The 14,023-nt window shown below is 43.9% G+C and overlaps 1 protein-coding gene across 2 annotated transcripts in view; it reads left to right on the top strand.

Moving 5' to 3' along the window:
• Window positions 1–14,023, top strand: part of BMP6 (bone morphogenetic protein 6) — a 264,226-nt gene that overhangs the window by 230,410 nt on the left and 19,793 nt on the right. Inside the window, exons 3-5 of one of the 2 annotated variants that reach the window (XM_006864100.1) lie at window positions 10,553–10,701; window positions 10,991–10,997; window positions 11,491–11,681. In XM_006864100.1, coding sequence (XP_006864162.1) covers window positions 10,553–10,701; window positions 10,991–10,997; window positions 11,491–11,681 — 347 coding nt within the window. Of the gene's footprint in view, window positions 1–10,552; window positions 10,702–10,990; window positions 10,998–11,483; window positions 11,682–14,023 lie in introns of both variants that reach the window. The other variant, XM_006864101.1, reaches the window with a different exon arrangement.

Genomic DNA, 14,023 nt, shown 5'->3' with positions numbered 1-14,023 from the left:
CCTTTAAATTCTCTTTCCCTCCTTTCAGCCCTCTCCTTATCTTTCCCGTGCTAAGAAAAAACAAAACAAAAAAACCAAACAGATTATGAAAGCTCAGGGCCTCTGCTTGGGCTGAGTATCTGTGCACATGTGTGGCAAAAGAACCCACCAGCAGTGAGGGTGGAGGTGGCCACATGGCTCAGGCTCTCCCTCTATTCACCAGAATGGAGGTGGGCAAACAGTGAGTGCACCAATTACCAGATACCAAAGAAAAAAAGAAAATCAGAACCAAGCAAAACTGACAAAGTACATTGTCCACCTTTGTCCCAAAATTCCTGCGGTGTTTTTCCATGGTGTTTCTGCTCCTCCTGTTTCGTCTTGCTGCTTGGTCTCACACAGAATGTTGGCTCGGGACTTCGAACCCGGCCCGGCAGATTCAAAAGTACGCGATTTTTTACTTCAGCTCCAAATTCCGCAAGCTATAAGCCTTCAAACCTATCTCTGTGGTTCCGAGTTTTGCAGCTTTTCCCTGGATCTCCTTTGCCTGGTATTCTGTGTTACTGCTGATGGCGAACTTCACTGCATCTCCACCCTAGCCACCATCAAGCCCCGCCTCTAGGGTATATGATTCTTCGCTGGCAGTTTTTTTCTTTCAGAGTTTTGTATATATCTCCCTATTGTTTTCTTGCCTGAATGGTTTCTGCTGAGTAATCAGAGCTTAATCTTATTTGCTTTCCTCTGTAGTTACCATTTCCTTTCTTCCCTAGCTGCTTTCAGGATTCTTTGTTTGGGGGGAAGTTTGAATATAATATGTCTTGGTGATTTTCTTTTGGGGTCTGTCCTTCCTGTGGTTTGTTCAGCTTCTTGTATGTTTATCTTCTCATCCTTCAAGATGTTAGGAAAGTTCTCTGCCAGCAGCTCTTTGACTATCATTTCTGTAGTTCTGTAGGTTTTTTTGTTTTTTTGTCCCTTCCTATTCTGGCATTCCAGTCAGCCTCAAGTTATTCCCCTTCATGTTGTCCCCACATGAATCTTAGGCTTTCTTCAGATTTTTCCATTCTTTTTTCTGCTTGCTCTACTATCTTAGCATTATTGAGAGATTTGTCTTCAAGCTCATGGATTCTGACTTCAATTTTCTTCAGTTCTACTCCCTTGCCCTTTAAGTGTGTTGTCCATTTCTGATATTTTGGCATTCATTGTCTGGACCTCTTTCTTCAGGATCTTTATTGTTTTGAAAACTGTGTTGATTTTTTTGTTTCTTGTTCTTGTAGTGCTTTTCTGACTACTCTCTTGTGTGTTTTTTTTTTTTTTTGTTTGTTTGTTTTGTTTGGCTTTTCTGTGGAATATTTGTATGCACTGCAATATCTTTCTCCTACATTCTCCGTCAGCCAATTCCAGAGCCTCTTCACCTTCTACTACCAATCCTAACTCTTCCTCTTGGTCATTTGTCTGAGATACTCTGTCTTGCTTCTGAACATGAGCAGAAATTTTCTACTGTTTTTCAGGTACTGTGATGCTATTGCATTTGTGGTAATTAGATGAATGTATAATGGTGTGTTTATAAGCACACTCCAAATTGTCTCCTGTGGGTTGTGATCAGGGAGTGAGCTTTGCTGTTCACTGTTACTGTGGCCCCTTTTAGAGTGTTTTTAACAGGTTTGGCTGTACACACTGTTCTGATTTATTATTGTTGTTAAGTGCCATCGAGTGGGTTCTGGCCCACAGTGATTCTGTGTAGGGTTTCCAAGAAGCAACTGGTTTACTTGAACCACAAACCTTATGGTTCAAACTGACTTTGCAGTCCAGTGCGTTAGCCCACAGCACCATGCCCTAAATATTCTGATATACAGCAGCTGATATTGGCTCTTGCCTTTTTGTTGGGGTTTTACAGGGTGCAAATGTAGCTTGGCCAGAATTGATATGTCTTGTTAGATGTTGTATTGAATAAAAACACCAGCCAGAGTAGGAGGAGGGCCAAATTTAGAAGGAAATCCCAAAGTCAAACATCCTAAGAACCCGCCAAGGATTAGCCTCCAAAGTCAAGTGAGACTTCTGCATGTTTCCTGTTTGAGTGGTGGGAAAATCCTTGCTTGCCTTGAGAAAGTCCTTCCCCTGGGCAACTCAGGATACCAATGCCAATTGTTTTGCATGTCCCAAACCCTGTGGACTCAATGCCAGACCTTCTCTGAGGATGTTATCCCACTCACATGAAGATACCCAGACCAGACTGAGAGGGTGTGACAGGGGAGAGCAACAAGAATGGCTGAAGGAAAGAAAAGGACAATAAAAAAGACCTTCGCACCTCTATTTCCATAAATCACTGGGTGGTTTCCATGTTGGGAACCTACAACTGGAATTTTAATGGAGGGATAGTATGGTAATATAGTACAATGGTTTCAAAGTGTAGCCCCTGAACCGGCATCATCAGCATCACCTGGGAAACTGCTAGCAATCCAAGTTATCAGACCTCACTCCAGACATACTTAATCCCAAACTCCAGGGTGGGGCCCATCAGCTTGTATGTCAACAAACCTCCAGGGAACCCTGAAGCAGGCTAAATTTGAGTATGATGATTGAGAACATGAGTATCCCTAGAGCCCAACCACCTGGGTTCAGATCCCAGCTCTGCACTTATTGTCTATGTGACTGTAAGCAAGCTACTTAACCTCTTTGTCTCTCATGTGAATCTCATTCTCTGTAAGCCTGTGATAATATTAGTGACTATCTAGTAGTGTAGTGGTTACGAATCAGGCTGAGAACCTTAAGGTCAGCGGTTCGAAACTACCAGCCGCTCCGCGGGAGAAAGATGAGGCTTTCTACTCCCGTAAAGATTTATACCCTTGGAAACCCTGTACAGGGTCGCTATGGGTCGGAACTGACTTAACGGCACTTAACAACAACAACAACATCATGGAATAAGGAGGAGGATGAGAAATCAAAGGTATAATAAAGTTGTGATGATATTAATTGTTGTGGCTAAGTGCTATCAAGTCATTTCTAACTCATAGCAGCTTTGTAGAGGGTTTCCGAGGAAGAGTTGGTCGCTTTGACCTTATGGCCCAGTGCTTATCCTACAGCACCACACTTGTTGTTGTTAACTGCTATTGAGTTGGTACCAACTCATAGTGATCCTGTATAGGGTTTCCAAGGAGCGGCTTGTGAGCTTGAACCTTTGACCTTACAGTTCACAGCAACCTTACAGTTCAGCACCATGTTGTTAAGAACCATGGAGGCAGTTCTGACTCATAAGTGACCCTGCACATGGTTTCTGAGGCTGTAAATCTTTATGAAAGCAGAAAGCCTCATCTTTCTCCCGTGGAGCAGCTATAGTTAATATTAATTAACTATTAATATTAATAATGTATACTCTTATTGAGAACCCCTGAGTGCGATAAATTGTTAGCGTCTCAGGGGCTAAGTAGAAAATTAGTGACTTGAGTCCACTCAGCAGTGCCTCAGAAAAGCCAGCCATTGAAAATCCTGTGGAGCACAGCACAGCCCTACTCTAACACACATGCCACCTTGTGTCTAAGTCAGCGTGATGGCAACTGGTTGGGTTGTTGGGGATTTATTATGCTAGTTGTAAAGAGTTTAACATATGTTAAAACAATTAGAATAGTCACGTAGTATAAACACTGTATAAGGGTTTGCTGGTGTGACATTATAGGATCAGCACTGGACTGCGAGCTACACGGTTGGCAGTTCAAACCCACCAAGCACTCCTCAGAAACCCTATACAGGGTCACTTTGAGTCTAACAGATTTGATGGCACTTAACAACAAACAAGAATGCTGGTCTAGTGGCTCTTAGGGTTCTGAATGCCTGCAGCCCACTAAAGCCATGTAGTCCACCCTCCCTGTGCCCCCTCTCCCATCACACACACACACACTGAGGTGGCACCCAACCATGTGTCTCGAACTCCTAGAGAACAGTGTCTGTGCAGGGTGGTAGCTGGCCACACCTCTGGTCACCAAGAGAGCATGGGGAAAAAGAAGGAATCCCACCTTCCTGTCGCCTGTGTGAATCTACTCTGCCAGACCACTGTCTGTTGCCAAATTTGCTCACAAAATTTCAAGGTGGTTGTACCACATCTGAGCAACCAATTCTCCAGGCACGCTCCCTCTCTCACCATCCCTACTTCTTCTCCAGGTAAGCACTTAGTTCACTTCTCTATCATTTCTCTTAAGTTCAGGGCCTCAGGATTTTCATCTGTGTCTGTTTCATTTGGTCTCTCGTGTCTTTGTTGTAGAGGGTCCAAGTAGTGTGTCTGCCATCTTTCTGGATGTCCAGTTTAACCGTTTTTAAGTGAACAATTCAGTGACATTAATGACATTCAACATAATATGCAACCATCTCCACTGTTTCCAAATGAGGTGAAACTGACAACTCCACAGCACCCAACAACAACAAAACAAAAACTCAATACATCTTAAATATTTGCCTCCCTTAACCCCTGGTAGCCACTCTTCTATTTTCTGTCTATAAAATTGCAGACACTCATCTTCTGTACCAGGCTGTGACACATTTTGCATGAGAACAACAGACAGGAAATTTGCTAATATGAAATTTAGAAGAAATCTTTCTTTCTTTTTTTAAACGGCAAAATCAGATACATCTCATTTGAGGCCACACTTTTACAGAGTCAGTAGACTAATAGAGGCCATGTACCATTCAAGAAAAGTAAATAGAGGTGGGTCAGACCAGAGCAGTTTTAGAGACTTGCTGTAAATAGTGTTTTTTAAATGCCTGAGTTATTGGAAGCTTTGAGGGTGAGCCAGAAAGCTGTACCTTAAAGCTGTAATTCCTAATTCTGGTTGTGTAAATGCATGCTAGTCGGACACAGAGAGCGTTCTACTTGGGAAAGTGTAGCATTGAGACTAGGGTGGGGCACTAGATTTCCCCCTGTCTGACCCTCTTCAGCAGGCATTTGGGAGCTCAATGACTTCCCTGCTTACCCCTTTAGCCTGTCCTCCCAGTCCCAAATGCGTGAGTGATATATTCTTTTGATTTCTAATCTTGAGTCTGCCCTGATGCTTTGATTTCCCTCCTCATCCCCCATTTCCAGCTAATGCTGATAGTTATGGAGAGTTTGATCGCTTACCTATTCTGATTCCTGGCCCAATATTTTTAACCTGCATTGTCAATGTTTCTTATCTCTACACTTTAGTTGTGGCCAGGAGCCTGGACTCTGATTTGAAATTCTGGTTGCCCCACTTAGCACCTGTTTGACTTTGATACTTGTACTTCACCTCTCTAGGGCTCTGTCCCCTCAGTGTGGGACCTGCCTCAGGGGACTGTGTGAGAAATCATTGAGAATCCTTATCTCTGAAAGCACATAGATATATTTATCATTACTGTCTTTCAGATACCCCAGTGGTTTGAAGTTCATGCTTTTTCTTACTTCCCTTCTAAAGAGCCTGAGCATCCTAGCTCTCAGATTCCAGACTGCCTTACTACCATTTTACAAAGGAAATATTTTAATGTCTAAGGCTCAGCTGTTAAACCATGGTGGTCTTTCTCAAAGACAGGTCTCCTAGGCTGTCACAACTGTTGTCATCCTCAGAAAGGTGTAGTGATGGTTCCGTGGTAGAATTCTCACCATCCATGTGGGAGACCTAGGTTCGGTTCTCAGAAAATGCTCCTCTTGTGTAGTTACCATGTGTCAGTAGCAAAGTGTTTGTTGCTGTGATGTTGCTTAGCTTCCATGCTAAGATGGCCTAGGAAGAATGGCCAAGTGATCTACATTTGAAAGCCCGCTAATGAGAGCCCAGTGGATCACAAAAGTCTCCAGTGAAAACCCAGTAGATCAGGACAGGACGAGGCAGGAATGGGCAGCTAAAAACAACAACAGTCAGAAAGAAACAACTTGAGTTATCGAGTGATGGAGAACAGAGTCAGGGTTCCCAATTCCCATGAGTCCCCACTGACCCTGTAATTAATTTCTTCTTCCACATCATGGCTAGTAGTCTTTCTTATCAATGTTCTTGCACTTCACAACAAGGTTCATTTTGATTCATATTCTCACTGTCTGTTTCCTTCCCCACTTTTTGTGGGGATGGCAGCCCCTTCTCTTGCTTCTCATGTAATCTATCACCATTTACTTTATTATAAACTCGATTTCTAGAATATAAAAGTGCGTGTTAGTTCTTTCTATCAACTACACAGCAGTCATAGTTGGAACTGTATTTATCTGAAACCATATCATTGCTGTTAGTTGTCCTCAAGTTGATGCCAACTCATGGCGACCTGTGTATGCAGAGTAGAGCTGTCCTCAGGGTTTCCGAGGCTCTGGTCTTCAGGAAGCAGATCATGAGGTCTGTCTGTTGAGGTGATATTGGGTGTGTTCAACCACAAGCCTTTCGGCTAGTAGTTGAGTGCTTGATGTCTTTAAAAATATGGTCTTGCTTAGTGTGAGCCAGTTGTGTCAATGAAGCTTGGTAAATAGCAACTCCCCATCTTCAGCAGTAGCTCCAAATGCTCACCTGCACGAGCTCAGAGGCTGCCATCATCAAGTCGACCCTGCCTAATAGCAAGCCCCGGCACAGTGGGGCAAAATGCTGCCTGGTCCTGGTCCATTCACATGTTCAGTTGCGTATTGGATTGGCTGCTTTTCAGAAGTAGACCAGCAGGCTTTTCTTCCTAGTTCTTCTTCATCTGGAAGCTCAGCTGAAATCTTTTCAGCATCATAGCAATACACAAGCCTCCACTGACAGGTGATGGTGGGGCATGAGGAGCATTAGCTGAGAATTGAGCCAGGGTCCTTCTGCTTGGAAGACGAGAGTTCTACCACTGAACCAAACCCTTACTGGGTCTTGATTCTAGAAGATTCCCGCCAAATTCTGCCCCTCTGATATAACTTTGTCTTCTGCTGCTTTGGGGACCAGGGCTGCTTTTCCCACAGTGCTGTTCAGAATGTCCATGTTATTTCTGGATAAGCATTTTCTACAAGCTTCCAGAACAGAATTTATGTCTTTTCACATCTTCACTTCAAAGCTTTGGACTTACAATCCCCTCTTGCTGTTTTCCATGAACACCCCCTGTCTCTGTGCTCACAGTTAGCACAGGAATAGGGGGTAATTTGTCAGTAGGGGGTGACACATACATGTTGGAGAGAGCTCTCAAGATGGCCGGCTGAAGGCAGCCCCCCACAGGCTCTTGTACACAGCTGAGTAAACGACTTTTAGCTGTACCTAGTGTTTTAAGCTTGGAAAAGATGACAGTAGAGTTCCCTTCCAATTCTAAACAGTCATGTAAACAGGAAAATTGTTTGCTTCCCCACTGGAGAATCTAAAATTTTGATCTAGGATGTATACTCGTCTCACAAATATCTAGTGAAATAGAGATGAGTTTCATTCCTTTGTCAAAGGTTGCTTTTTATAATAATCTCAAAAGGCATTATTTCATAATGGAAAAGGCTATGTATGACTCAAAAGCCAAATCTTCAGTCTTCCACTTACTAGCCTTTGGTCTTAGTTGACTGACTGTCAGAACCTCAGGTTCCTCATCTGTAGAATAGGGTAAGGATATTTAGCTTTTAGGGTTGTTTTAGCAAGATATTTGAAAGCAGTTTGTAATTTATTTAAGTGTATACCAGTATTGGGCTAATGCTCTGGATTGCAAAGTTAGTTTGAACTATGAGATAGGCAGTTCAAGCTTGCCAGCTGCTCAGTGGAAACTCTATACAGAGTTGCTGTGGGTTGAAACCTACTCAACAGCACTTAACAACAACAACAAAGTATTGGATAGTACAAATGGTTAAGTGCTGGATTACTAACCAAAAGGCTGACAGTTCAAACTATACCCAAAGGCACCTCAGAAGAAAGGTCTGGTGATCTGCATCTAAAGTATCACAAAACCATATGGAGTGGAGCTGTTCAAGTCTGCACACATCTGGGGCCATGAGGCCTCGTCTACTCAACTGCAACTGGTTTGCCTTTTTTCATTTTTTTAAGAACATGAAGCTCATCCTACCAAATAACTCTAATAATGTCTCTATCTCTATAAGGTATTGCAGCAAAAATATTTTCAGGGAGTTGAATCTTTTCAGAGAATGCCACCACCACTGCCACCTCTACCTCCAGCCCCTGGCGGTGGGAGTCCCCAGCCAGCTCATGCCAGCAGCTCTGGAGTATCAGCTCAGATTCAGAGTGGCCTTGAGCCACACGCAAGATAGCCTTCTGCTAACATAATGTGCGAGGGAGCAGAAAGAGGTGGTCACTCCATTTTCCCACACCCTAGAGTTACAGTTGTTGAAAACTCTGTGACTCTATAGGATCCTCACTGGATTGCTAATCACAAGGTTAGTGGTTCAAACCCTATACAGGATCATTGTGAGTCAGAACGGACTCGAAGGCACTTAACAACAACAATGACAAATACAAAAACTATTCCCTATAGGCCAACAGACTCTTGGTGTGGTGCTGTAGAATCAACACTGGACTGCTAACCAGAAGGTCAACAGTTCAAACCTACCAGCTGCTCCTCGTAAATCCTATAGAGGGCCGCTCTGAGTCAGAACCAACTCGACTCAACAGCACTTAACAGCAGTAGTTCAATGGAAGGAATCGTAGCCATGAGTTTTCCTCATTGAACCCGGTCATGCCTCATGACTGTACTGGGATCAACTGTGAAACCCCTCAGCATACATCCATAGTTACAGAGTCCACACAAAGGAGTCAGGGGCAGGAATTAAGAGGAAAGAACTGACAATCACTAAGAAATGGGATGTGGTTTTCTGTTCCTCCATATTTCACTGGAACAAAGACACAGAGATTTTCAGATCCTGATTGAAAAATCAAAGCAAAACAAAGAAAACAACACCTAACTTTGCTAACAGTTTGTTGTTGTTGGCAGGTGCCATCAAGTCAACTTGACTATTTGTTGTTGTTGTTAAGTGTCCTGGAGTTGGGGCTGACTCACAGTGACCCTGTAGGGTTTCCGAGGAGCAATTGGTGGGTTTGAACCACCGACATTTTGGTTAGTGGTCCAGTGCTTATCTTACAGTGCCTCCCCAGGACTCCACCTAATATATAAAAGAACAAAATATTACCTGGTCCCGCACCATTTTCAGGTTTGTCAATATGTTTGAATTTATTTCCCTCATTTGCATTGACCCTCTACTTTACCAAACATGGGTCCTTTTTTAACGATGGGCCTTCCCCAAAGGTATGTCTGAAGTAAGAGAGTCAAAGTCATGCCATCTTTGCTTTTAAGGAGTACTCCCATTATGTTTCTTCTAAGACTGATTTTGCTCTTTTGGCAATATTCTTCCTCAGTACAACCTTGATTCTAATCTTTTCAAATCTCTGTCCTCACTGTCCTGCCCCCACTTTCTCTCTTTGTAGAATTCATCATACATAAAGTAAGCAACCAAACCCTTTGCTGTTGGATTGATCCTGACTCCTAAGGACCCTAAAAGGCAGAAGAGAACTGCTCCTTAGGGTTTCTCAGGCTGTAGTCTTTTTTTTTTATTATTATTAATGTTTTATTGTGAATTCTGTGATAGTTTACATGGGAGAACATTAGTTTTACATTCATCCTATTGTATATCATTTCATTGCCATGGTTACAATCCCCTCCATGCATCATCAACCAACCAAAGGGTACACCCTGCAAACCTGTCCCTCTCTGGGCACACAGCCTCTCTCCCTCTCTGGATATAAAGTCTCCAGCTGCTCCATCTCTCCACCTCATTGTCTCTGCCTCCATCTCAGGCATCACTGCTTCTCTGGGTAGGGTCCCACTCTCCACTCTTCTCCCTTGATGGTCCCAGGGACCTCCGCCCCTAGAATGAAAAGTTAATCACTCCCCTCCTTACTATAAAATGTCTACCTTTACATTTCCAACCCTCACAATCAGTCCTGATAACAATTATTCACGATTGTATCACAAGAGACTGATCTGCATTTCATTTCATCAGTCCCGCCTAGACTGATTGGATACTACTCAGTAGAGATTCTCCCTTCTTCTACACCCTCTGGATCTAGGTTCCCTCTTGAAAGTTTGTATGCCAGTAACTTCTTGTCAGGCTGTAGTGTTTTATGGAAGGAGACTGCCACATCTTTCTCCCATGGAACAGCTGGTTGGTTCTATCTGCGGACCTTTCAGTTGGCAACTGAGTGCTTAACCACCGTGTCACCAGGGCTCCTTAAACTAAGCAGTGATGTTGTTATTGTTAAGTGCCTTTGAGTCCGTTCCAACTCATAGCAAACCTGTATACGATTGCCAAGGAGCAGTAGGTGAATTTCATTTGTAATGTATTTTAATTCCAAAAAAGATTTAACACAAACAATGACAGCAATGCTTGGTGAGAAGTTATGGGGCCCTGTGGCTTCCAGAAAAAAACAACAGAAGACAATGCATATTGGAGAAGATAGTCATCTCTCTACATGTTTCAGTGCCCATGTCCTTTACGGCCTCCCACTTGCATCTACTCAGAGTTCCAGCAGGTCACTGGGCTCAGTGCTTACCAGGGGAACGTGGTCCATGTTTGGCTCTGACCCCAGGATGGGACACAGAGAAAATAGGCTGGGAGCAACACATCCCTCACCATGTTGCCTTTTTCTCCTTCCAGAGACTCTGACCTGTTTTTGTTGGACACCCGAGTCGTGTGGGCCTCAGAGGAAGGCTGGCTGGAATTTGACATCACGGCCACAAGCAATCTGTGGGTCGTGACCCCACAGCACAACATGGGCCTTCAGCTGAGTGTGGTGACGAGAGATGGTGAGTTCTGAGTCAGAGCCTCCTACAGTGGGGCAGAGACTCGTTTTCATTCATTTCAATAGTTATCCCTAGATCCAGGATGACTTTTCTGACTATTCCCTATCACTGCTATTGAAAAACGAAACGTTCCCTTGAGGTCTGCCATGGCCAAACAACATCCACCAGGAAGGTTGGTTGTTGTTGTTGTTGTTGTTGTTAAGTGCCATAGAGTTGGTGCTGACTCATAGTGACCTTGTATAGGGCTTCCAAGGAGCACCTGATGGGTTTGAACTACTGACCTTGTGATTAGCAGTCCAGTGCTTATCCTACAGCACCACACCAGAACTCCAGGAAGGTTGATCAGGGTTCCAAAAGTTACTATAGAAGGGCAGCTTTCAGATGGGAGGATGTTGAGAGCCAGATGTGAGTGAAGGACATAGGCTTAACTGGGGCCCCTTCTGCTGAAACATCAAAGCTCTGCAGCTGCAGCTGCCAGTTCCTGCCTGGGCTCAGACTGTACCAACACGGCTGCTACAGTACCCACTGACTTGGAAGCTCACGTGTCAGAGAGAAGGAGGCCTATGCATGCATCAGAATATCTGAAATGGGACACCCAAGAGTGCAAACTGCTCCTTTATTTGATTCCCCTAACTTTGGGAAGTGTGTTTGACTTTTGTGCAACCCAAAGAAGCTATCAGGATTCTCTTCCTCAATTCTCATTCTTGAGTAGCATCTGGAAGCCAAAAAGGACCCCTTATCTGTTCAGACAACTAAATCAGGGTGTAATTTGATTTGCATTCAAGGTCTCAGCATCAGCCCTCGAGCAGCTGGTCTGGTGGGCAGAGATGGCCCATACGACAAGCAGCCTTTCATGGTAGCCTTCTTCAAAGTGAGTGAGGTCCACGTCCGTGCCACACGGTCAGCCTCCAGTCGGCGCCGACAGCAGAGTCGCAACCGTTCCACTCAATCCCAGGACGTGTCCCGGGTCTCCAGTGCCTCAGGTAGGTTCCAAGGCACCTGTTTCTCCAGGAAGCCTTGTTGGCTTTTGGCCTTCATAGAACCAGTGACATGCTGACGATTGCAAGTTTTGACCAGCTTCTGCACAGCAAATACAAAGGCCTGTATGTCTAGTACAGAGTCCTTGGGTAGAAATGGTTAATGCACTGAAAGTTAGAGAGTTGAGTCCACCCAGGGGTACCTTAGAAGAAACGCTGTTGATCTACTCCCCAAATTCAGCCATTGAAATCTCTGTGTTGCACAGTTGTGCTCTGACACACGTGTGGTCACTGTTAACCAAAATTAACTGGAATCAATGCCTCAGTACAGTGTTTATCCAGACATGTCCCCAAGACCATCAGAGCTGAACATCTATTACCTGAAGCCCAAGTCTGCAGGCTGCAGATACTGAGAGTGTCTACGTGCGCAGAAAAGTTTTTGCTTCGATGTTTGATTCGATTTCTCCATTTCTTTTTCCATTCATATAAAGATCCTCAAAGCACCTAGATAGTTCTTCTGGCTACATTATGCCTGGGAGATTGTGATATAGAAACAAACTTTGTGGATTTGTGTAGGATAGACTTGCATCTGTCTGTAGCCCGTGGGTGAAGTGATGGAAAGTCTGTTCAAACAAACTTTTGTGGTCAATGTTACTGGCTCACCTACCTGGAAAGTTTAAGGGTTCCAGCTTTCAGTGTGGCTAGGTCCAGGGGCGCAGGTGATATTAACAGTCTCTTTCTGATTACCATGTGCTGGTTACAGCTGCATGCTGGTAAGGAAGGCAGTAGGTTGTTCCAGGATTTTATCACACTTACAACCTTAGAAGGAGACCACTTCTTTTGTGGTGGTTGTTGTTGTTGTTAGGTGCCATTGACTTGGTAACAACTCATAGCGACCCTTATGCACAGCAGAATGAAACACTGCCCGGTCCTGAGCCAACCTCACTACTGTTGCCACACTTGAGTCTGTCGATGCTGCCACTTGGCCAATGCATCTTGTTGGGGATCTTTTGTGGTAGCCTTGGAAAAAAAGCCAAGAGATGATTCTGGGTATCTTGGCTTAGATGAAGTGCCCATCCTGAAGCTCATTGTGAAGGGGAAAATACTCTGTTTAGCCAGGCCTATGTATATGCTTACCCCTGGAGCCAGGGAGTAGAATCAGCCCCATTCTACATGAACAGTCTTTGGAAAGGTGGTTCCACAAAGGAAAACAGACATTTGGTTATCAAAGAAGATGGAAATGCTCAAGGCAAGCAAGAACAAAATACATTCACTAAACCAATGAATACTATCAAATGTCCGCTTATGCCTGGATTATCTGTACACGTCATTATCTTTAGATACATTCGGGTTTGATTGATAAAAATAATAGATGAAGTCACAGTGGCTTACCCTGTGTTTTCTAGAACAGAAGAGACTGTATGGGAATATGTTCTGCTGTTTAAGGGGGGCCAGTTTTGGAGAGCCACTGTTTATGATTGACAGTTACCATTTGAACATGTGCTGTGTATTGGAGACTATTGTGTTATTGTTGTTAAGTGCCACTGAGTTGATTTCTACCTACAGTAACCCTCTATAGGGATTCTGAGGAGTAGCTATCGGGTTTGACCTGTGTATCTTGCAATTAGCAATCCAATGCTTATCTTACAGAGCCACACCAGGACTCTATTGGAGATTATACCAGGTGTCTAATCCCACTAAAACCTACAAATTCTAACTCCTTTTAATAAATGAAAAAAATTAGGAAAATTGGGATAGCATAGCTAATTATCCCTGTTGTTGTTGTTGTTAGGTGCCATCGACTCAGTATCGACTCATAGTGACCCTGTGCACAACTGAACGAAACACTGCCCGGTCCTAGGCCAACCTCACAATTGTTGACACGTTTGAGCCCATTGATGCTGCCACTTTGCCAATCCATCTCACTGGGGGTCTTTCCCTTTATCTCTGACCCTCCACCTTACCAAACATGATATCCTTCTCCAGAAACTAGTCCCTCCTGACAATATGTGCGAAGTATGAGAGATGAAGTTTGTCTATCCTGGCCTTCAAGGAACACTCTGGTTGCACTTCTTCCAACATCTGTTTGTTCTTTGGGCAGCCCATGGTACTTACAGTATTCTCCTCCTAAAATATCATGGCTTGGGTCAGGAGCAACTTAATCTGAAAGTTGACATCTTTGCTCTTCAACACTTTAAAAAGGTCTTGTGTAGCAGATTTGCCTAATGTAATATGGCATTTGATTTCCTGACTCCTGCTCCCATGAGTGTTGATGGTTGATCCAAGAAGAATGAAGTCCTTGACAACTTCAGTCTTTTCTCCATTGATAAGAATATTGTTTATTGGTC

Source organism: Chrysochloris asiatica, unplaced genomic scaffold, assembly GCF_000296735.1.
Source record: "Chrysochloris asiatica unplaced genomic scaffold, ChrAsi1.0 scaffold00060, whole genome shotgun sequence".
NCBI lineage: Eukaryota > Metazoa > Chordata > Mammalia > Afrosoricida > Chrysochloridae > Chrysochloris > Chrysochloris asiatica.
This window is presented reverse-complemented; position numbering and strand designations above follow the sequence as displayed.